The 22,806-nt window shown below is 46.8% G+C and overlaps 1 protein-coding gene across 3 annotated transcripts in view; it reads right to left on the reverse strand.

Annotated features, from left to right (window-relative positions):
- Positions 1–22,806, reverse strand: part of PPP3CC (protein phosphatase 3 catalytic subunit gamma) — a 776,740-nt gene that overhangs the window by 223,727 nt on the left and 530,207 nt on the right. For all 3 annotated transcript variants that reach the window (XM_078666300.1, XM_078666301.1, XM_078666299.1), the window contains one exon: positions 4,007–4,132. In XM_078666300.1, the coding sequence (XP_078522426.1) occupies positions 4,007–4,132 (126 nt within the window). The remainder of the gene's footprint in view (positions 1–4,006; positions 4,133–22,806) is intronic.

The following is a 22,806-nucleotide window of genomic DNA, read 5'->3' on the forward strand; positions in this document are numbered from 1 at the left end:
CAGCGCTTGTCCATAACTGAACACTCTCGTTTAGAGCGCTTCCGTCCTGTAGTTAGTGCCGGGCAGTCCCAACACCACAGGTCCGTTACACCGGCGGTTCCTCCTCGCGGCTCGGGCTCAGCCGCAAAAACATCCAACATCAAAGTTGCCCACTGTGAGGAGGCCCTCACGGAAGCTTAGCCTCTTGCAGGGAGGTCTGACATCGTTTTGCCGCAACTCGCCGTGACATGCTACCTTTGCTGGCTTTACGCGTTTCGGAACCAACTTCCTTGATCACAAGCCATGAATTAAGACAGCAGCAACTAAGGTTTTGGGAACACCTGCTTTTATTAAAAGGTGAATCATCCGCCCCCATAAGCAGACACGTCAGCCTGGTGGGCGTGACCAACATAGCCTTCTGGTATTTGCAGTCCCAAAACAAAGATACTACCACTGTGGGCGTTGTCGTTGTCTCAAAATTAATGTTTTTAAAATCCCAAGTGGGTGAATGCCAGTTCGAGTGCAGCAGCGCTTGTCCATAACTGAACACTCTCGTTTAGAGCGCTTCCGTCCTGTAGTTAGTGCCGGGCAGTCCCAACACCACAGGTCCGTTACACCGGCGGATGATTCACCTTTTAATAAAAGCAGGTGTTCCCAAAACCTTAGTTGCTGCTGTCTTAATTCATGGCTTGTGATCAAGGAAGTTGGTTCCGAAACGCGTAAAGCCAGCAAAGGTAGCATGTCACGGCGAGTTGCGGCAAAACGATGTCAGACCTCCCTGCAAGAGGCTAAGCTTCCGTGAGGGCCTCCTCACAGTGGGCAACTTTGATGTTGGATGTTTTTGCGGCTGAGCCCGAGCCGCGAGGAGGAACCGCCGGTGTAACGGACCTGTGGTGTTGGGACTGCCCGGCACTAACTACAGGACGGAAGCGCTCTAAACGAGAGTGTTCAGTTATGGACAAGCGCTGCTGCACTCGAACTGGCATTCACCCACTTGGGATTTTAAAAACATTAATTTTGAGACAACGACAACGCCCACAGTGGTAGTATCTCTGTTTTGGGACTTCAAATACCAGAAGGCTATGTTGGTCACGCCCACCAGGCTGACGTGTCTGCTTATGGGGGCGGATGATTCACCTTTTAATAAAAGCAGGTGTTCCCAAAACCTTAGTTGCTGCTGTCTTAATTCATGGCTTGTGATCAAGGAAGTTGGTTCCGAAACGCGTAAAGCCAGCAAAGGTAGCATGTCACGGCGAGTTGCGGCAAAACGATGTCAGACCTCCCTGCAAGAGGCTAAGCTTCCGTGAGGGCCTCCTCACAGTGGGCAACTTTGATGTTGGATGTTTTTGCGGCTGAGCCCGAGCCGCGAGGAGGAACCGCCGGTGTAACGGACCTGTGGTGTTGGGACTGCCCGGCACTAACTACAGGACGGAAGCGCTCTAAACGAGAGTGTTCAGTTATGGACAAGCGCTGCTGCACTCGAACTGGCATTCACCCACTTGGGATTTTAAAAACATTAATTTTGAGACAACGACAACGCCCACAGTGGTAGTATCTCTGTTTTGGGACTGCAAATACCAGAAGGCTATGTTGGTCACGCCCACCAGGCTGACGTGTCTGCTTATGGGGGCGGATGATTCACCTTTTAATAAAAGCAGGTGTTCCCAAAACCTTAGTTGCTGCTGTCTTAATTCATGGCTTGTGATCAAGGAAGTTGGTTCCGAAACGCGTAAAGCCAGCAAAGGTTGCATGTCACGGCGAGTTGCGGCAAAACGATGTCAGACCTCCCTGCAAGAGGCTAAGCTTCCGTGAGGGCCTCCTCACAGTGGGCAACTTTGATGTTGGATATATATCTATATATATATATATATATATATATATATATATATACACACACACACACACTCGTGCCATCATGAGAGTCCGTTCTTAACTGCTTCAGCGCTACCGCGTTTTCCCGCTGTGCGCTGAAGTATAAGAAAAAGGCTTGTTCATGACAAAGCCAGCTCGTCATGAGCGCACCATAGGTAAAGCCCATGACGAGCTGGCTTTGTCATTAGCGTGCAAGTGGTTAAATAAGACTCCAATTCACATGGCAAGTTTCATGTTACCCTCAGTGTTATTACCTTTTTAAAGGGTACAAGGCTCAACCACAAGGTGTGGAATCCTGGTAGAATCATTGTACATTAACTTTCCTTTTTGAAGATTGTAATCTCCATTACTGCAGCTATACGCTGCAAGCAGCTGTGCATCGTCCATTATTTAATGGTTTTCACTGCCTGTATCATGGGATGAAAGGACTTTTATTAGCAGACACATTCAGGTGCAGTTGAATGTTGTCAATGAAGGCTTAAACAGCTGTCTCCAAAACCAACCTAGGTGTCATGGCTCTGGCTATGAACCACAAGTTACCCTTCTTACTTGCTGTACTCATCTCCAACAGACACCACTAAACATGGTGGTCGCTGAAATTACTCTCTTGAGATTTGGGAGTCTTATATGTAAAAAGAACAACAGTAACTCTAGTGGGCTCAATCTAAACCTTTTCGTCAACAATAACACGTATATTATTATTGGACATCACCATCATTTGTGCAATACATTTCTTAAATTTAAATGACAAAAACCAGACACCTCCTCCAGTGTTACAATACGGCAACAATTCCTTGTGTAAATACTTCGTGCGAAGGCAAATAGAGTTACTGTTGTTCTTTCTACATGTCTCCAATAGATAAGTAGAAGAAACATGTTTGTTTTAAAAAGAAAACAGAGGATCCTTGCTTAAGGTAAAAGGGACTACTTTGGCACCTGAATCAGCTTTGTACCTCTCAGGGCTGTGTGCTCCAGTAACTCCAAATGCTCCATGACCCCAAACCTCCTACTCTGCTCATACTATTTGCAGCCCCTAGAACTAGCTCATAGAGAAGGAAAAGAAAAGGAGACTAGGTGGGCTGCTGAGAAAGGTCTACATAGTGAGAAGTACTATTCTCATGTGAAGTTAATTAAAGAGCAAGAGAATCCAACCTAGTCACATTCCTGAGAGTAAAAATCATCGGGGTTGGACAATCTGACATCAGACCTAGAAGAGTCAGGGACAGAAGGTTTATGTTTCTATTGTTTAGTCTCAGAATGAAGGGTGGCCTCATTAATTTCAGCAAAAAAAATTCTCAGATGAGTATGGACTTCTACTTTGACTGGCCTTGCATGCGGGGCTATCATGTTAAGTCAGCAGATAAAAAGATCACCAGAACCGGATACCTTTCACACCGCAGCGTAAAAGAAGGGACCCCGTTGTCTCACAAATCTGCAAGTGCACCTTCATTTACCTTAGCTTATAAAAAAAAATTGGAGAGAGGAGCCTTTGAAAAAGATGAAAAAAAACATCAACTTGTAAGAGGAAAACTCAAGGCACAAAACACAGCATTCAGGATCTTTCCTGGCCGAGAAGAAAATTAAGAGACAAATCAGTGGGTGGAGTGCATTCTTTGAATACTCGAAGACGTAGAGTGCCCTTTGATTCTTTGAATTGGCTTAGCAAGGGAGAATTCTGCAACATTTATCAGTCTGTGGCGGATCACGCAGTGGTACCCTGAAACTACAGCAGAGGTTTTGAATCCACAGGGTATTTATAGGAGTCTTGCAAAGAGTAGTGCAATTAAGTTATACATACAAGTGAAGGAAGCAAACTCCTCATGTGTACGCGAATACAGAATAAAGTGTCTAAGCAGCATGGGAGCCCAAAGAGTCCAAGATGGGCATAGTGCACTGTGAATGTACATAAGAGAAAGGAAAAGGCTCAACGCATATCGTAAAACTGCATGCTGCTAAATTTGGTGTCTGAAAATACAGCATGGTATCATGAATGAAAGCAAGAGGAACCACAAATGGAAACATCCAGATACAAACATCACAGAGGGATAAGGCATCAAGAAATACACATACAAACTTCTAAGTCAGGAGCAACTTTAGAAATGAATTTCTAGCACTGAAATGTCAGCCAAGTAGCATTGCTTATGAATAATTTTACCTTTTTCCCCTACAAAAGGCAAAGACCATGTGAAGACATCCATGAAGTTCGGGAGCCAGTAAGGATGTGGGGAGCAGTTGAACTGCCTGATGTTCATTACATTGTTCTCGTATTTCAGTACAGCAGCTACAGAAGAAAGAAAAAGACGTAATTAGAGACAGACTGCAAGGAACATAGGACACAGAGGGAGAGGTGGGCAGTGACTGCCGGGAATGTGGTGTACAGAGAGCAAATACTTGTGACATGTGAAATTATATACATAGCATACTACAATGAGTGCATAGCCACTTGGCCATACTAGGCAACACAGATCAAGTTTATTGTAAGAGTGGCTGAGTAAGTGCTTAGGATTTCCTGAATAGAACTACTGCATGGATATTACAAGGGCGGTGCTTGGGGGGCAGGAAGTTGCACCTAGATGGCAGAGTAATTCCATTGCTGCACACAACAACGTGAAGAGGATAGAACAATGATCCTGATTTATACTTAGGCTAACAGAGAAATGAAAAACAATTCTCTGGTATTCCTGAAGTGCAGATTATGTGCCAGCAACAAAATGTTTATTTTGCTCACTCCTCACTAACATGCAAAAGCATACTAGCCAACTACCTCCGTGAATGTAAAATCAGAAAATAAAACATAACATAAGAAGAAATATCTGTTAATACGATCCCGTAATGTTAAATGTACTGTGCATCTAGTTCTGCAATAAAAAACGTTTACAAAAAAAAAAAAAGAATAAATATCTGTTATTTGTCTCTTCTGTGATCCAAACGTCAACAAAGGTAGCTGCAGTAGATCCCTTCTCCTTTTAATACAAACGTCTGCTCCCTTACACACACATACTGATTTTTTTATAGCATTAAATGGCCAAGCAATTTTGGGTTTGTTGCACAATTTTGAAACTATGGTGGGCACTTTAAAAAAAAAATTAATGAAATTGTTAAGCAGAGAAAGAAAAAAAAACAATCTTTAAACGGATACATAAAAATGCAGACAGCAAATAAAGCTTATCAAAATATGGTATTCTCATTCAGTACATGCAGAATCCGCTGCTTAATGGCAGAAGGGTTATTACTTCAAGCTATAAAGTGCATTTGTTCATGTGAATTAGCACCTAGATGCTGCAGTTATGTCCCAGTTAGATCTTCTATTTTGAGGTTTGTCGACTACCTACTGTATATCTATTCCCTCACAAAAATAACACCTTAATGTATCTTCAACACTGAAAATTTGTTTTGTGCACTGGAAATATATGGAGTTGAGAGTTGTGTTTCACAATGGAATCCACTAGTTCTGGTAACTCGCATTTGGCCAAGTAGAAAGAAAAACTTTAGGATACCAAAATTATTTGTAATCCATGTTCTTCATCAGGGGAATCTTCACTGAAGTAGCCTCACCCATATGCAAATAGCAACACACTTCTACAAGAGAATCGTTTTTTAGCAAATATGCAGTTTGTACAATACATTGCCTATCTGCAGCTGTTATTTTCTTCATTTCTGTTTAAAACGAAAGCCATGATCTGTCTCTAGTGTGAACGAACAATGCTTTCTAAGAAGTCCAGTAACACCGCAAAACTGAAAAGAGAAACCGTAGAAGGACTTTTGGTTTAAGCAGTGAATACAGCCTAGTTTATCTTGTGGAGACTCAGACAAAATGAAAATTATACTAATAAACTTTCGTGAATTTTGTGTTACAACAGTTATGCGAATTTCCCAAAAGTATGCCACCATGCCACGTTGCAAAATTGTGTGCTCACTGCAACACTTTAATGTTAGAAAATGTTAGTTAGAACATGGGAAAAACACGAACGACCAGAGTGGAAGCAGCTATTGCTGGCAACACTTGTGTTTGTCTATATCATTGGGATATGCTTAACATTCACAGAAAACAAATATTAAGATTTAGATAAAGCTGACTACAATAGCATTGAAAGTGAATCTACACATATACTGCTCAATTGTTTAAGAGGAAGTCGCGGGCTCAACTGGAGAGTTAAGCTGTCTGTTCAAAGTGAGTGAACAAAAATCTCTGACTCACATTTTACAGGTTTCCTTCTCTACTACTGAAAGCAGCTGTGCTATTTTCTCTGCAAAATGTTGGTAAATTTGGGACTGATAAAAACTTTACAGTAGTCACCAAATTTTTGCACTGCCTCAATCAATCACTAGTAAATGTTTTGGAGGGGAGCCTTTAAAGCAGAACTTATTTCCTGCTTCTTTAATTAGATAAAATGATGAATTAAGACAAGTTTTAACTCCTCGTAGTATGAAAAACTATGCATGTCAAGGAATTCTCTGCTCAATTGCAAGTGTTTGGACTTGCTTCTTACCTACTAAGGTAATCTACCCTTGAAAAAACCTTAGTTCCTCCTCTCCTCTGGAGGGTACACCCGGCCATAATGCCTTGATATTTGATTATCTCGGCGGCAGTAGTTGAGAATGCTGAAAATATCAAAGCTTCACACAGTGCCAGTGAGAAAACAAACTTGTGTAGAAGAGTGAGGGAAAGTGCAGACTGGATCAACAGCAATGTCCCTACAATTACTGTCAACGTATGCTATACCTCAAATGATGAGCTGGGCTTCAATACAACTTAATTAGTCAACTTAAGCATACTGTCTTTTGTACGAATGCTCTTCCGGCATCTCGGATTGACCAGTGTTATTGAAATAGTCTGTTGCTCGATGTCAGTGGACTGAGTAGTTTAATCTCATGTACAACAAAAAAAGATTTTTACCACAATGTGATCATGTAATGGTAGTTCTCTTCCAGGGAAATCATCACACTAGTCATAACCACTGAATAGTGCTGTTCACACACGGGATCCCAGAGTATGGCAACAAAAATACATATAAACATGTACAACAGTGCAACACAGCTCTGGAGAAAGTAGAGCCACATTAATGACAGAAGGAAAATGCTACTTACCAGTATGCATCTGTTCTTGGCATGTAGAGCGGCAGAGTTGCACACTGTGCATAGATCGCCACCTAGTGTTGGGGCCCGGATGTTTGCAGTTTGTTGTTGTCCTGAAAGGTTCTTTGGAAGTCACGAGATAGGTGACTCCTCCTTTGGACCACATTGCGCATGGGCATCGGCTCCATCCCCAGATTGTTTTTCGCCATTAGGGAAATGATGGATCTTTGCAAGAAAAGGAATGATGCCCATGTAATTTGCATCTAATTAAGATAATACTGGAACAAACAAGGATAGCCGGGGAGGCGGGTGGGCGTGTGCAACTCTGCAGCTCTACATGCCAAGAACAGATGCATACTGGTAAGTAGCATTTTCCGTTCGAGGCATATGAGCTGCAGATTGCACACTGTGCATAGATTGTATAGCAGCACCCATCCCTAGTGGCGACCACCCCTATCTGTTGCAGTAGTTTGGAATAATGTTTTGAGAACAGCATGGCCCACATTAGCATGTTGATTGGTTTGCACATTTACACAATAGTGTTTTGTGAATGTGTGCGGTGTAGACCATGTAGCTGCTCTGCAGATGTGATCTAGGGGAATGTTCTCTAAAAATGCCATTGAAGCCCCTATTTTTCTTGTAGAGTGGGCTTTAGGAGGAACATATAACGTACGTTTAGCTTTGTGGTAACAAATCTGTATACATTTGACAATCCATCTAGCTATCCCAGATTTTGAAATGGGATTATCTTTGTGTGGTGGTGAGAAAGAAAGGTTCTTGAATGGTTAGTGCTTGTAGTTCACTAACTCTCCGCAGAGAGGCAATAGCTACTAGGAACGCAACTTTCCATGTAAAAATTGTAGTTCACATATGTATAAGGGTTCGAAGAGAGGTCCCATTAACCGTGTGAGAACAACGTTTAAATTACACACAGGCGAAGGTGATACTCTGGGAGGAATTATTATTTTAAGGCCTTCCTTAAAGGCTTTAATTGCAGGCACTCTGAATAGAGATAGAGGTTGTCTGTTTTGCAGATATGCTGCTATTGCAGCAAGATGTAGTCTAATAGACGTATAGGTTAAGTTGCATCTTTGGAAATGCAGTATTTATCCTATGATGCGTTGAATAGACAAATCTAGAAGACTAATATTGTTGTTGTGACAATAAATTACAAATCGTTTCCACTTGGCTGCATAACATGCCCTAGTGGTTAGACGTCTAGCTTCTTTTATGACATTCATGTAGTCTGGAGGAAGGTTCAAATATCCAAATTCTAGGATTTCAGGAGCCAGATCGCAAGGTTGAGCTGAGCTGGGTCCGGGTTCTGTCCATGGTTCTGTGTTAAGAGATGTGGAGACAGGTGTAATTTTTGGTGCGGTACTAACGACAGTTGTAGCAGTGTGGTGTACCACGGCTGTCTTGCCCACGTTGGCGCAACTAGGATGAGGGTCCGAGAATGCTGCTGTAGTTTGCGTACTACTAGTGGCATGAGTGGTAGAGGTGGAAAAGCGTACGCAAATCTGTTTGACCAGTTCATCCATATCGCATTGCCTTTGGACAGTGGGTGTGGATATCTGGCGGCAAAGCTTGGGCATTTGGCGTTTTCGTGGGTGGCAAATAGGTCTATCTGAGGTTGTCCCCACATCTGAAAGAATGGCTGAAGAACTTGCATATGAAGTTCCCACTCGTGAGTCTGTTGTGTTTGACGACTTAACAGATCCGCTATGGTATTTTGTACTCCAGGAACATGCTGGGCTAGAAGGAATATGTTTTGAGGTATAGCCCACCACCATATGTCCTGTGCTAGTTGAGATAGCTGCAGGGAGTGCGTGCCTCCCTGCTTCTGTACGTAACAAATGGCTGTCATGTTGTCTGTGCGGACTAACACAGCTTTGTTTGATACTTGCTTTTGGAAAGCTTTTAGTGCTAGGAATATTGCTAGTAACTCCAGATTATTGATGTGGAGTAACTTTTGTTGTGGTGTCCACCTGCCTTGCATGGTGTGTTGCAGTAGGTGGGCTCCCCAGCCGGAGAGCGATGTGTCCGCAGTTAAAATTATCTGGGGAACTGGCTCTAGGAATGGTCGTCCCTTGGAAAGGTTTTTGGTGTTCCACCACTGCAGAGAGCGATGAGTCCGACCGTCTACCAACACGTCTGTCAATTGACCTTGAGCCTGGTTCCACTGACGTGATCAGCATTCTTGTAGTGGACGCATTTGAAGTCTTGCATGGGGCACTATGAAAATGCAAGAGGCCATCATCCCTATGAGTTGCATGAACACTCTTACTGGAACGGAGTGTTGTAGCCAAAACCTTGTTAGAAGAGTTTGTATGCTGGCTATCCTTGCTGGAGTGGGATAGGCAAGCGCTTTGGAGGTGTTTATTGTGGCACCAAGGTTCTGTTGTACTTTGGATGGTTGTAGATGGGACTTGCCGTGGTTTATTGTGAACCCCAAGTCGTGAAGCAGTTGTATTGTGGCATGAGTGTGTTCCACACATTGGTTGTATGAGCTGGCTTTTATGAGCCAGTCATCGAGGTACGGGAAGACTTGGATGTGTTGTCTTCGTAACTGCGCTGCCACTACTGCTAAGCACTTGGTGAATACTCTTGGTGCTGTTGTGACTCCGAATGGGAGTACTTTGAATTGATAGTGCTGTCCGTCTATTACAAATCTGAGATACTTCCTGTGAGCCTTGTGAATGGGAATGTGAAAGTATGCCTCCTTGAGATCTAAAGTAGCAAGGAAGTCATTTTGCGACACAAGTGGAAGGACTTGTTGTAGTGTCACCATGTGAAAATGGTCTGACTGTATGTATATGTTTAGCGGTCTGAGGTCTAGAATAGGCCTTAGAGAGCTGTCCTTTTTTGGAATCAGAAATTATAGAGAGTAAACCCATTTGTTTTGTTGGTGCAGAGGAACTGGTTCTATTACACTTTTTTGTAGCAGGGATTCTACTTCTTGCTTTAACAGTGCTAGATGTTCTAGTGACATTGGACGCTGTTTGGGTGGTATGTTTGGGGGGGGGGGGGGTAGATGTTAGTTCTAGACAGTAACCTGATTGAATAATTTGTCGCACCCACCTGTCTGATGTGATGTTGGTTCAGGCAGGAAGGAATTGTTAGTCTTCCCCCCACAGGAGTGGAATGTTGGGAGGAAAGTCATTGGGTAGGGGTAGAGGCAGAGCGGGAGTTGTTGGTTTTGCCTCTGTCTTTGTTGTTGTTACCCCTGTAATCCCCTCTTTGGTAGCCCTTAGTGAATGTGGATTGGCTAGGAGTTTTGTAAGCGGTGGAGGGACTTTCGGAGGAGTAGCCTCTAGTGTTGCTTCTGTATGAGGAGGGACGAAAAGAACGTCTGGGAGCTTGCTGCTGCAAGGCTCCCATAGATTTTGCTGTATCAGTGTCTTTTTTCATCTTTTCTAAAGACACGTCAACATTCGGGCTAAATAAATGTGTTTCATCAAATGGCTGAATAAGGATGGAGTTTTGTACCTCAGGTTTAAAACCTGAGATACGTAGCCAAGCATGTCTACGTAGGAGGGTGTTGGTATTAATTGTTCTTGAGGCAGTATCTGCAGCATCTAGGACACCGAATGGAAGTGTTGGTAATATTTTTACCTTCTTGTATAAATTAATTGGCCCTATTTTTGTATTTGTCAGGTAGATGCTGCATTATGGACTCTAGTTCATCATAATGAGCTCTGTCATATCTGGCCAGCAACGCTTAGGTGTTGGCAATGCGCCAGATATATATATATTTTTTTGCAGCGTTTTATATAGCGCGAACTAGACCCGAACCGAATCAGGTATCAGAGCGCTTTACATAGCACCAGTTACGTTACATGAGGACACACTTTCATTTTTTTTTAGCTGCTTGTGATGCTGTTCTTTTGCCTGAGGCGTCAAGTAGCTTGGATTCCTTGTCTGGTGGTGAGGCCTCACCTGATGTCTGAGATTTAGCACGTTTACGTGCATTAGACACTACTTAAGAGTTTAATGGTGCTGGACCTTTAATATAGACTGGATCTGTAGGGGCAGCTTTATATTTTTTCTCAATTCGAGGATTGAGGACCCTAGCCCTGACGGGGTCTTTAAAAACCTCTGTTGCATGTTTGATTACACCCTTAAGCATTGGTAAAATGGCAGTAGACCTTTGTGTGTTATCAAAAGTGTCCAGTAGGAAATCTTCCTCCACCGAATCTGTGTGTAAGTCCACCCCATGATATTGGGCAGCTCTTTGGACTAGTAGGTTAAAACCTATAGTGTCCTCTGGTGGGGATGGTCTAGAAGGGTATATGTCATCTGGTGGGACATAAGGCACATCAGGGGTGTTGTAATCATCCCATGGATTAGGTGACTGAGGGGGACTATTGGTCCCTGCTGGGTCATGTGGACCTCCATCTGTGTCATCAGAGTCTGTGTTTACATCATCTTGTGGATTAGGGGATGGTGTAGGTGAATGGTGAGGTGTAATAGGTGTAGGAGGAGGAACAGTATGGGGAGGTGCAGGAGAAGGCACCCTTAATGGAGAGGTTGCAATGTCTCTTTGGATGAGGAGGAGGTGCTGGCGCATCAAGTGGTCTCTTTTTGGAACTGAGAGTCAATTGACCAGTCTTAGGATCCTTGACAAGAGATTTTTGGTTAGGATCAGGTGTGAAAAGTTCCTCTGAACAGGGCAAATCCACCGGTGAGGAGGTTTTCGTCTCCGTAGGTTTTTTCGGCACCGAGTCGGTAGCTGATTTCGGTTTAGAAGTGTGCCCTTTTGAAATGTCCTTTACCGGAACCTGTTTCTTAGGTTCCAGGTGTTTTTTCGGCTCCAAAGCGTGTGAATCTGGAGCTTTAGGCGGATTTTTTACTCGGCTACGAGTGCGGTTTCGGCATCGATGAGTCGCTGCCAGTCTTTCGGCGCCGTGTGCTTAGGTGTCAGAGCACCGGTCGGCGTGGTTGACGAAGATGGCTTTTTCTTCGGTGTCGATGTAGGATCGGCATTGTGTATAGGCTGGCTCGAGCCCGAGCTGCCTGAAGGCTTAATGGGCTTCTTTGCCGGGCCCAAAGGCGGGGCGTTGGAAGCAGTCTCTCGGTGTGCACCCTGGCCCGAAGGCGAGGGTGTGCCCGAAGCCTTTTTAGAGGGTGTCAAGGAAGGGTTGGGGTCGACGATCTTACTTACGACCCGTTGAGCTAGAGGGACTTCCTCGACGTCGGAGTCTTCGGCGTCTGAGGAGCTGGTACTCTCTTTGGTGTGCTGATGTTCTGGCACGTCGACGCCCTCTTCGAAGATGTCGTCGGGGATCGAAGCTGACGAGCGAGCCATTGTTCTTCGAGCTCGTCGGTCCCGGATCGTCTTCTTGGAGCGGAAGGAGGCACAAGCGGAACAGTCTTTGGCCTCGTGCTCCGGTAAGAGGCAAAGGTTGCACACCTCATGTAGGTTGGTGTGGGGAAACTTCGACTCACATCGAGGACACTTCTTGAATGGCATCCTTTCCATGAGCCAGAAAGTAAGGCCTAGGTAGGCCCAAAGGCCTTCGTCGACAACCGGAATCGAAGACTTCAAAGTGGTGAAGAATCACGTTGATGTGGAGCGTGATCGAAACAATACTGTCGAACTGGGTGAGGATTGCGCGCCAAAGGAAATTCGGTTCCTAACCAGAGCGCAGGAAACACATCCGAGCCAGATGGCGGAAAAAAACAATCTGGGGATGGAGCTGATGCCCATGCCCTATCTCGTGACTTCCAAAGAACTTTTCAGGACAACAACAAACTGCAAACATCCGGGCCCAACACTAGGTGGCGATCTATGCACAGTGTGCAATCTGCAGCTCATATGCCTCGAACATTATGTTTGGAGCTTCTAGACAGGCTAAAAATCAGCACATTTCATTCAGGCTGCAATGTAAATGGCAACAAAAACTGGCACTCTGTCTTTAAGCCCCCCCAACCCCAACCTCTGTATCCCATCATGCCCAATAGGAGAGTTCAGTTAAATTTTTACAGAAACAAGAGGATCCAGAGTGAATGGAAGAAAACATTGTATTCCTTCTTGTCGGGGGAGGAGGGAGGGTTGTTGATGAGAATTCCACTTGAACAGAACTCGGATGACAGGTAACCTTTCCTTCTCTTATGGGGGATACTTATCAACAGTCTAAAGCACTCACTAGATTAACAAGACCACCATCAAATGGTAGGAATGCATACTGTTAGTAGGCATCCTGAATTTCTATCCCACGCATCCAGTCCACCTGATATGACAGACGATAAATTTGGCTATTCTGAAATCAAAAATAGGCCAAAGTTCTTCCTTTGGACTCTCTATTGAACCTGTAACCTTTTTGGTTACTGGGAACCTCCTATACAGCATATGTTTATGTAGCAGAGAGACAGACGGTCTGATTTTGAGGCTCTGAAGAGGGCTTCACACAAGGCAGTAAGTCAATAGGTACATTTTGATAATGGAGATCTCCTGGTAAAGTTTGGAAGGTGAGGGAACACATATAGCGGTCTGTAAAAACAGTAACAATGACATTGCCACTAGTCTTTTGTTGTAGAAGATTTTGTTATGAAAGAAGAGTGATCAGATGCAGTCATAAGACATCTCAACTTAAAAAATACATGTCTACTGATCATGCCTCCTAAACACTACTGCAACTAGAAGAGATAAAAGTACATTTACGAAGGAATATAAGATTCATATAATTTGCAGTACGACCTAAAGTGGTGGCTGAGAAGCCTAGATATGAAACCCGGAGACTAAGGAATTATGTTTTGTTTAGATGAGTAACATTTTACTTTTTATGCATTCTCATTTAGTTTCGCCATTATACCATTGGGTGCAACACATCGGATTTCATTTTCATAATCATTCTGTCTTCAGATGTTTACCCCTATTAATGGACCCAACAACGTACTTCTGGCAGGTTGGGTTTCCTTAGACATCCTTTTGTGGTTGCAAATGGTCGCATTTGCGACCTCTGGCTTTCCCCCTGCAACCTCAGGCACTACGCTTGTGACCTCTGACCTAAGGAATCACTAAGGCAGTGTCAGGATCGCTTTTCAACATGCATTGCGAGGAGGAACACAACAGGGTGTGTTCAAACTGAAAATATATCAAACTTTCCAAATATTTGATTTATTATTGCTGGGTAAGAAGCAAAACGACTCTCACTGTCTCTGGACACATCAGAGGCAGCGGAAATAGGACAGACAGAAAAAAGAACAAGAATTTGCAATGCCATAGGTCTCACATTTGCGAGAGTTTAAATTATTGGCATTGTAAATGATAATGCCTTTTATTTATGTTTTAAAAACCAACACATAAATAAAAGGCATTGTCATTCACAATGCCAAGAGCTCAAACTGTTGCAAATGCGAGACCTATTGCATTGCAAATGCTTGTTTACTATGACCCCGTCCCCTCTCCATTTCCTTACCTTATCTTATCTTTCATCATTATCTCACAGTTCCTCCTTTCAGCTCCTATCCCTTTCTGGTCCTTCCCTCCACCACTTCTCTCCCTTTCAAGTTGTCCTTCATCTCTTCCTCTATCACTCTCCCTTCTTTTCTGTTTTTTTATCTCTTTCCATGCTACACTCACATCCTCTCACTCTTTTTCCCAGCCCCCTCTCTCCCACAGTACTCCTCCCTCCAAGCTCATAACAAAAAGTCTAGAGAAACTAGAACACCCTTAATTGAATATGCTCCTTACCAGTATGCATCTGTTCTTGGCATGTAGGGCTGCTGACATTCATATCTATAGCATAGATCGCCGCCTAGTGTTGGGTCCGGATGATTGCACATTGTTGTCCTGGAAGAGTCTTCGAAGTATCACGAGATAGGTGGCTTCTCCCCTGGACTACAGTGCGCATGGGCATCGACTCCATCCCCAGATTGTTTTTAGCCATTGTGGCGAAGATGGAGTGTAACTGTGTGAGCGATGACCATGCTAAGAGTAAGTGTAAATTCTGCAGCCGCTACAGGCGCCGGGGAGGAGGGCGGGCGATATGAATGTCAGCAGCCCTACATGCCAAGAACAGATGCATACTGGTAAGTAGCATATTCAGTTCGAGGCATGTGGGCTGCTGAATTCATATCTATAGCATAGAATAAATAGCAGTCCCTCCATTAACGGCGGCCGCCTGTGCCAGCTGCAGACGTCTGAAAAAGCGTCCTAAGAACAGCCTGCCCTACAGCTGCTTGGAGTGCACATCTACACAGTAGTGTTTAGTAAATGTGTGTGGTGTAGACCATGTGGCTGCTCTACAAATATCTTCCAAAGGGATATTACCAAGGAAAGCCATGGAGGCCCCCAGCTTACGGGTGGAGTGGGCTCTGGGGGGGACCGTTAAAGTGCGCTTAGCCTTGTGATAGCAAATCTGAATACACTTAACGATCCACCTGGCTATACCTGCTTTGGAAATGGGGTTGCCTTTGTGCTGGGCTGAAAAGGCAACAAAGAGTTGTTGTGTCTTCCTAAATTCTTTGGTCCTATCGATGTAATACATCAAGGCGCGTTTGACATCAAGAGTGTGGAGCATTCTTTCAGCCACTGTCTCTGGGTTTTGAAAGAACGCGGGCAGTTCAATGGTCTGATTGACATGGAACTGCGAAACCACTTTAGGAAGAAATTTAGGGTTAGTGCGCAGCACCACCCTGTTGGAGTGAATTTGAATGAATGGCTCTTGTACAGTGAGCGCCTGTAGCTCACTTACACATCGTAGAGACGTAATGGCAATGAGAAAAGCCACTTTCCACGTTAAGAACTGAATCTCACAGGAATGCAGAGGCTCAAAAGGTGGGCCCATCAACCTGGTGAGGACCACATTGAGGTTCCATACAGGAGCTGGCGGGGTCCTGGGAGGGATGACCAGCTTTAGTCCTTCTAGGAAGGCTTTAATGGCAGGAACTCTGAAAACGGAGAGATGCTGCCTGTTTTGGAGATAAGCCGCTATGGCGGATAAGTGTATCCGAATGGAAGTATATGCTAGATTGCATTTGTAAAGATGTAACAAATAACAGATGATGTTGGGAGTGGATGCATCTAGCGGGTTGATGTCGTGTTCATTACAGTAAACGACAAACCGCTTCCATTTTGCTGCATAGCAAGCTCTGGTGGTGGGCTTTCTTGCCTCCCGTATGATATCCATGCAGTCAGGAGGCAAGTTAAGGTAGCCAAACTCTAAGACTTCAGGAGCCAGATCGCCAGGTTGAGCTGTTGCGGATCTGGGTGCTGAATGTCGCCACGGTTCTGCGTCAAAAGCCGGGGTGTGAGGTGCAGCCTTTGATGCAGTACCACGGAGAGGTCTAGAAACGTGGTGTACCATGGTTGGCGTGGCCACGTTGGAGCAACCAGGATGAGCGTCATCGAGTGTTGCCTTAGCTTTCGTGCCACCAGCGGTATGAGAGGTGCTGGGGGAAAAGCGTACGCAAATCTGCCTGACCAGTTCATCCATATCGCATTGCCCTGCGACTGTGGGTGAGGGAACCTTGCGGCAAAGCTTTGGCATTTTGCGTTTTCCCTTGTGGCAAACAGGTCTATCTCCGGATTACCCCACTGCTGGAAGTACGGGCGGAGTACTGACGGATGTATCTCCCATTCGTGCATTTGGTGGCTGTACCTGCTGAGCAGATCCGCCATCTGATTGTCCTTGCCCGGGAGGTGTTCCGCCATGAGGAAGATGTTCCTCTGAATGGCCCACTTCCACATGCCCTGAGCCAGATGAGACAACTGTGGAGAGTGTGTACCTCCCTGCTTTTGAATGTAGTACATGGTCGTCATGTTGTCCGTCCGGATCAACACGACTTTGTTGCACAGATGTACTTTGAAGGACTTCAATGCCATGAAGATTGCCATCAGTTCTAGGTAGTTGATGTGCATCTTCTTTTGCTGCGTTGTCCATAGTCCCTGCACTGTGTAGTGGAGTACATGAGCTCCCCATCCCTGGAGAGATGCGTCCGTCGTCAGGATAATCTGTGGCACAGGCTCCTGGAACGGTCGGCCCTTGCAAAGGTTGTGTGGATTCCACCAATGCAGAGAGTTGTATGCCCGACCGGTCACCAACACTAGGTCGTTCAACTGTCCTTGAGCCTGCGTCCACTGATGAGCTAAGCATTCTTGCAGCGGACGCATATGTAGCCTCGCGTGCGGGACTATGAAGATGCAGGAGGCCATCATGCCTATCAACTGCATGAACACTCTTGCAGGAAGCGAGTGTTGTGGTCTGAACTTCTGGATCAGCGACTGAATGCTGTCGATCCTCACAGAATTTGGCTGAGCTGTGGCTGCCAGAGTATCGATCGTCGCACCCAGATATTGCCGCACACGGGCTGGCTGAAGGTGCGACTTGGGATAATTGAGTGAAAATCCCAGATCGTGAAGAAGGTGAATGGTGTGGGACATGTTGGCGGCGCACTCCTGGGCCGACTTTGCTTGGACAAGCCAGTCGTCCAGATAAGGGTAAACGTGAACGTTCTGCCTCCTGAGGTGCGCAGCCACTGTCGCCAGGCATTTCGTGAACACCCTGGGCGCCGTGGTCACCCCGAAAGGTAGGACCTTGAACTGATAATGCCGACCCTGAATAGTGAACCTGAGGTATTGTCTGTGTGATGGATGCAGTGGAATGTGGAAATAGGCATCCTTGAGATCCAAGGTTGCGAGGAAGTCTCCCTGATTGAGCAACGGGAGAACCTGCTGCAGTGTGAGCATATGGAAGTGTTCTGATAGAATGTAATGATTCAGGGGTCTGAGGTCCAGTATGGGTCTTAGGGACCCATCCTTTTTGGGGATTAAGAAGTACAGGGAGTACACTCCCGTGCCTTCCTCCTCCACTGGTACGAGCTCGATTGCCCCTTTTTGCAGCATGACGAGTACCTCCTGCTGCAATAAGTGCAAATGCTCTGTGGACATAGGACGGTGCTTTGGTGGCATGTTGGGTGGAGTGGATGTTAACTCCAGACAATAACCGAACTGGATAAGTTTCCTGACCCACCTGTCTGTGGTGATGGATTTCCAGACGGGCAGGAACTGCTGGAGTCTCCCCCCCGTCAGGTGTAGTATGGTCGGGGGGCAGTGACAGGGCGTCACTGTTTGTTGGTGGCAGAGGAGCGGGAGTTGTTGTTTCCACGACCTCTGCCCTTGGTGCTGTTGCCCCGATAGCCACCTCTACTCTGCTTGGCGTACGAGGACAGCGCCCCACCTTTACTGTATTGCGTTTGTTGGGACATCTGGCCTCTGGAAACACCTCTATTGCCTGAGCGACGAAAAGTGCTGCCCCGAAACTGCTGAGACTGGAGAGCCCCCATGGATTTTGCAGTCTCGGTATCCTTTTTTATCTTTTCTAAGGTGGCATCCACTTCAGGACCAAATAACCTATCTGGGTTTACTGGCTGTGAGGATGGTGGTCTGTATCTCCGGCTTGAAACCGGAGATTCTGAAGCAAGGCCTGGCGTCTTAACATGACACTGGTGTTAATGGCTCTGCCGCGGTGTCCGCCACGTCCAGTGCACACTTAATTGAAGCGTTGGAGATAAGCTTCCCTTCCTGAATAAGCATCTCCGCTGCCTCCTTATACTGATCTGGAAGATGTTGCAACAGGGTCTCTAGTGTGTCATAGTGTGCCCTGTCATATCTGGCCAGTAGCGCTTGAGTGTTAGAGATACGCCAGACATTGGCCGCTTGAGCCGCCACCCTCTTCCCTGATGCCTCCAACACTTTCGATTCCTTGTCAGGGGGAGGAGCATCACCAGTGGTCTGCGAGTTCGCCCTCTTCCGGGCATTAGAAACGACCAGAGAGTCCAACGGCAACTGGCCCTTGATGTAGGTGGGGTCGCCAGACGCCGGCCTATATTTCTTTTCAATCCTAGGGTTGATCACCCTGGCTCGTGTGGGTTCCTTAAAAATTTCTGTAGCATGTTTGAGAACCCCTTTCAGCATGGGGAGTGTCTTGACAGTCTTTTCCGCCGTGGAAAAGGTATCAAAGAGGAAGTCCACTTCGATAGGGTCAGCATGCAGCTGGACGCCGTGGTTTTTAGCCGCCCTTTCAATTAGAGCATTAAATGCCGCCGAATCCTCAGTAGGAGAGGTCTTGACGTTGTACACCTGAGGATCCTGGGCATTTTGCGGATCCCCTGGGTCCACCGCATCTGCCCATGAGTCTTGGTGATCCTCAGGGTCTGTGTTGGTAGGAAAGTTGTACTCCTCGTCCTCACCTTCTCCACCCTCCACATCAGAATAAGTGGGTGAGGGTGTGGTCACTCGTGGAGTCCGTGGAACAAGAGTCTCCACCAGAACAGGGGAGTCCACAGCAGGCTTCTTGCGCTTCAAAGGAATGGTGTAGGACTCCAAAGGCTGGCATGCCGTGATTTTCCTTTTGTAGAGGGTCAGTTTCCCGGTGTCGGCGTCGATAAAGTGTTCCGACTGCTCCTCCACCGAGGGCTGTCGAGGTTTGAAGCTCCCAAGCGGCTGAGAAGGCTTCGACGCCGTAGACACTTGGACGGGCGCTTCGGTGACTGACCGTGGTGCGAAGGCCTTTGGTGCCACCTTCGGCGGCAACGTAAACAGGAGTGGCGTCGAAGACTTGGGCGTTTTGGCAGCCGGCCTCGCGGTGGAAGCATCCTTCGGTGCAGCCGCGGAAGCCTTGTTCCTGATGCGTTGTAGAGAGTCCGACACCTGCTTCGTAAAGGAAGCGGACGGTTTCGTCGACCCGACAGACGTCTTCGGACCACCTGCGAGCGAAGACTCGAGCGTCGATGCCTTGTCCTTATCCGGCTGAGGCACAGGATCGGCCCTCTTCGGCACACTGTGCCCTCCTTCGGCGCCGACGGCCTTTGGCGCTGACGTAGTCTTGTCGGAGGACTTGAGCACTGGGTGCGGGGCCCCAGTCTTCGGTTCGACGCCTTTGGCAGATTTTGGCTCGACGCCCTTAACCGACTTCGACTCGGCGCCCTTGACCGACTTCGGCTCGGCGCCCTTGGTCGACTTCCCCGGGTCGACGCCCTTCTTTGGTTTCAGCTGCCCCGATGTGTCTGAAGACGAGGAGGCGGCCGTAGGGACAGACGTCTTCTGTTTCGATGGCGTCTGTATCGCTTTCGTTTTCGTCGACACCAAAGGTTTCGGGTTCGTTTTGGACAATGCAGGCTCCGCAGAAGTGTCCGTAGCCGGGCTAGTAGGCGAGGCCGTGGATTTGGGTGGACGGTCTTGGGTAAGGCCGTGTGGCGATCCCTCAACCCGAGCCTTAGTAATTGTTCGTTCGGGGCTTAGCTCTTCACCCGAGCTATCTCCTGTGGCCCCGTAGGCCTCATTGTCGTCTCCTACCTCGTCGACGACTTCATCCTCGACCACTTCGACGTCCGCGTCGTATTCGTAGTCGAACTCCTCCGCCGGAGGTGAAATCTGCATATGAACCTCTTGTTCGTCTGCTTCTTCTCTGTCGAAGAGGTCCACCGGTGCCGGGGCCGATTGCCGGGCCTCCTGGCGCGCCACGCGCCAAAGTCGAAACGTCTTCTTTGATCGAAACCTGGAACAAGCCATACAGTTGGCTTCATTGTGGTCCGGCGACAGGCACTTGTTGCACACCGGGTGGACGTCGATGTGTGGGTACTTGGATCCGCACACGGGACATTTCTTGAACGGACTCCGTTCCATGATGTGTCGTCGAAAGTCTTGCTGCGTCGACCGGGCCTCGAGCACCTAAGAGTCACGCGACTCCTCTGAACGTCCGACTCGGGAACTGAGCCAGAGCAGGGCACCGAGCGCAAAACAATACCGACGGTATAAGAAAAGGCCTTTGGGCCTTAAGAAAAGTCTATATCGATGCCCATGCGCACTGTAGTCCAGGGGAGGAGCCACCTATCTCGTGATACTTCGAAGACTCTTCCAGGACAACAATGTGCAATCATCCGGACCCAACACTAGGCGGCGATCTATGCCATAGATATGAATTCAGCAGCCCACATGCCTCGAACATAGCTGTTATGTAAAATCCCTTGTACGTGTAGAGTTGTTGATTAAGAATAAACAACTTGATTGTCAAATTTGGCAATGGAACTTCAAAAACACCTGGGGAAAAAACAACTGTACTAAGTGTCTACACCAGTGCCTCTGCTTCCACATGTCCTACGCTCACCTTCATCTGCTGTTCTGCGTCCATTTTACACATGTACTGTCTATCTCCTACCCCCCTTCCTTGTGTCCTCTTGTAATCCTAGAGTGCCATGCCTGATAATTCCTGTCCATTCTCTTTCCGATTTGTAATCGCATCTGTGCCTTTTTCCTTGCCATGTGCCGTTTGTCTTCACTCAAGCGCCATTCGTGACATCTGTAACTAGTTCTTGCCCCTGCCTTGCCCTGTGCTGGACTGCCTCAACAGTTCTGTGCCATTCGCCCTCAATTAGCTTTCACCACTCGGCTCCCTTTCAGCTTGCCGACCCCTTGCTGCCTCCCTACCTCTTCTGGAGCGCTTCCGGGCTCACTACTGGGCTGGGCGCAGGTTCAGGTTGAGTTTCAGGCTGTTGTTTTTTTAGGCTGTTGGGGGTCAGGCTGTAGTTCTTGCGGGATATGGATGCTCTTGTCAGGCCCCAAAGGGCCTCGGGCATGCCAATGGATGAGCAGCCCATTGAGGGGCTTTCCTTGAGCACGGCGTGTGCTCAGCGCCTGCTTTACCATGACAACCACACAAGCCCGACTGAGGCGCCCTTCTGTGACTGTCAAAAAGACGTAAATATAGAAGAGAGACATAACAATGAACTAAAGTGCTCTGCAAACAGTAAAAGGGACGACACAAATCTGCACATATGGAGGAATATACGTGCCATCAGAAAGCCACAGAATGTGACCAAATTAGAATTTCACTGAATCAACGTGTTTCGAGGGAATGACAAGACCAGGAAAGCGAGAGAGAAAGCTAAGCCATCACAACCACGATAAGGAGAATGAAACGTACGCAAAATAGGAGTCTGGACTGGACTAGGAACACGTTCGCCAATGCTATACAGAGAAACTAATCTCAGTAAAAAAAGCACACAGCTTTAGTGAGGAGAAACGCTCCCTTTTGCCCCGCGTGGCAAAATAATCATGGTGTATTTGGCAGTGGTGCAAGTATGGGGAAAAACTGAGCAATTGCTGGGACTTTTCTGCTCGTAACTCTAAAAAAAAAAAAAAAAAGCTCTCGGCATTGCTGTGCCGGGCGGGGGGCAGGAAAGGGGGGGGGAGCTGCAGCCATTGAAGACTGATGCCTAGGGCTAGGCAGACAAATGGTGGTGCGCGATATGCACGGGGGGGGATACCAGAAACTAACCATTGAAATCTGCAAGACTAGTGTGACCAACTAAGCCCAGAGAGAGTGCAGCCACAACTAGTAACAATCCAAAAACATAACATTGTGCACGCAGATACAATCCATGCCTGTGACACTAACAGCTCTGAATATCTGTGACAGCGTTACAGGCGGATGAGAGAAGGGGCAGAGGAAACAGACTAAGAAGTGTGGAAATCTAAAGCCGAGCTGGAGAGTGAGAGCGGACGCACTAAGGCTGGTCCGTCTGTGAGAGAAAGGCAGGCTGCAGTATTAAGTTATATCAAGAGAGGAGCTGGGAAAGAAACTGCAGACAGAAGGTTTAACAGAAGTGCACAGAGCCACTTCACAGAGAAGGAATAGCAGAGGAGGTATTGGTAGCAGAAATGAATACCAACGGGTGACACTGGTTCTGAGACGCTGCGGGCTCTTAACGGCAGATGAAGTCAGCAGCATTCCTGGATTTCCTAAAGTTTGTCGGAGGGGAGGGGGGCCGTGGGCTTTGCAACACTCATAAGGCGGTTTTATACATTTTGGTTATCCATTCGTTGTGGGCAGGAGATGGGGAGATTACCAGTGACGGAGGGCGCAGACCTTTGCA

This window comes from Lissotriton helveticus, chromosome 11, assembly GCF_964261635.1.
Source record: "Lissotriton helveticus chromosome 11, aLisHel1.1, whole genome shotgun sequence".
Taxonomy (NCBI): Eukaryota; Metazoa; Chordata; class Amphibia; order Caudata; family Salamandridae; genus Lissotriton; species Lissotriton helveticus.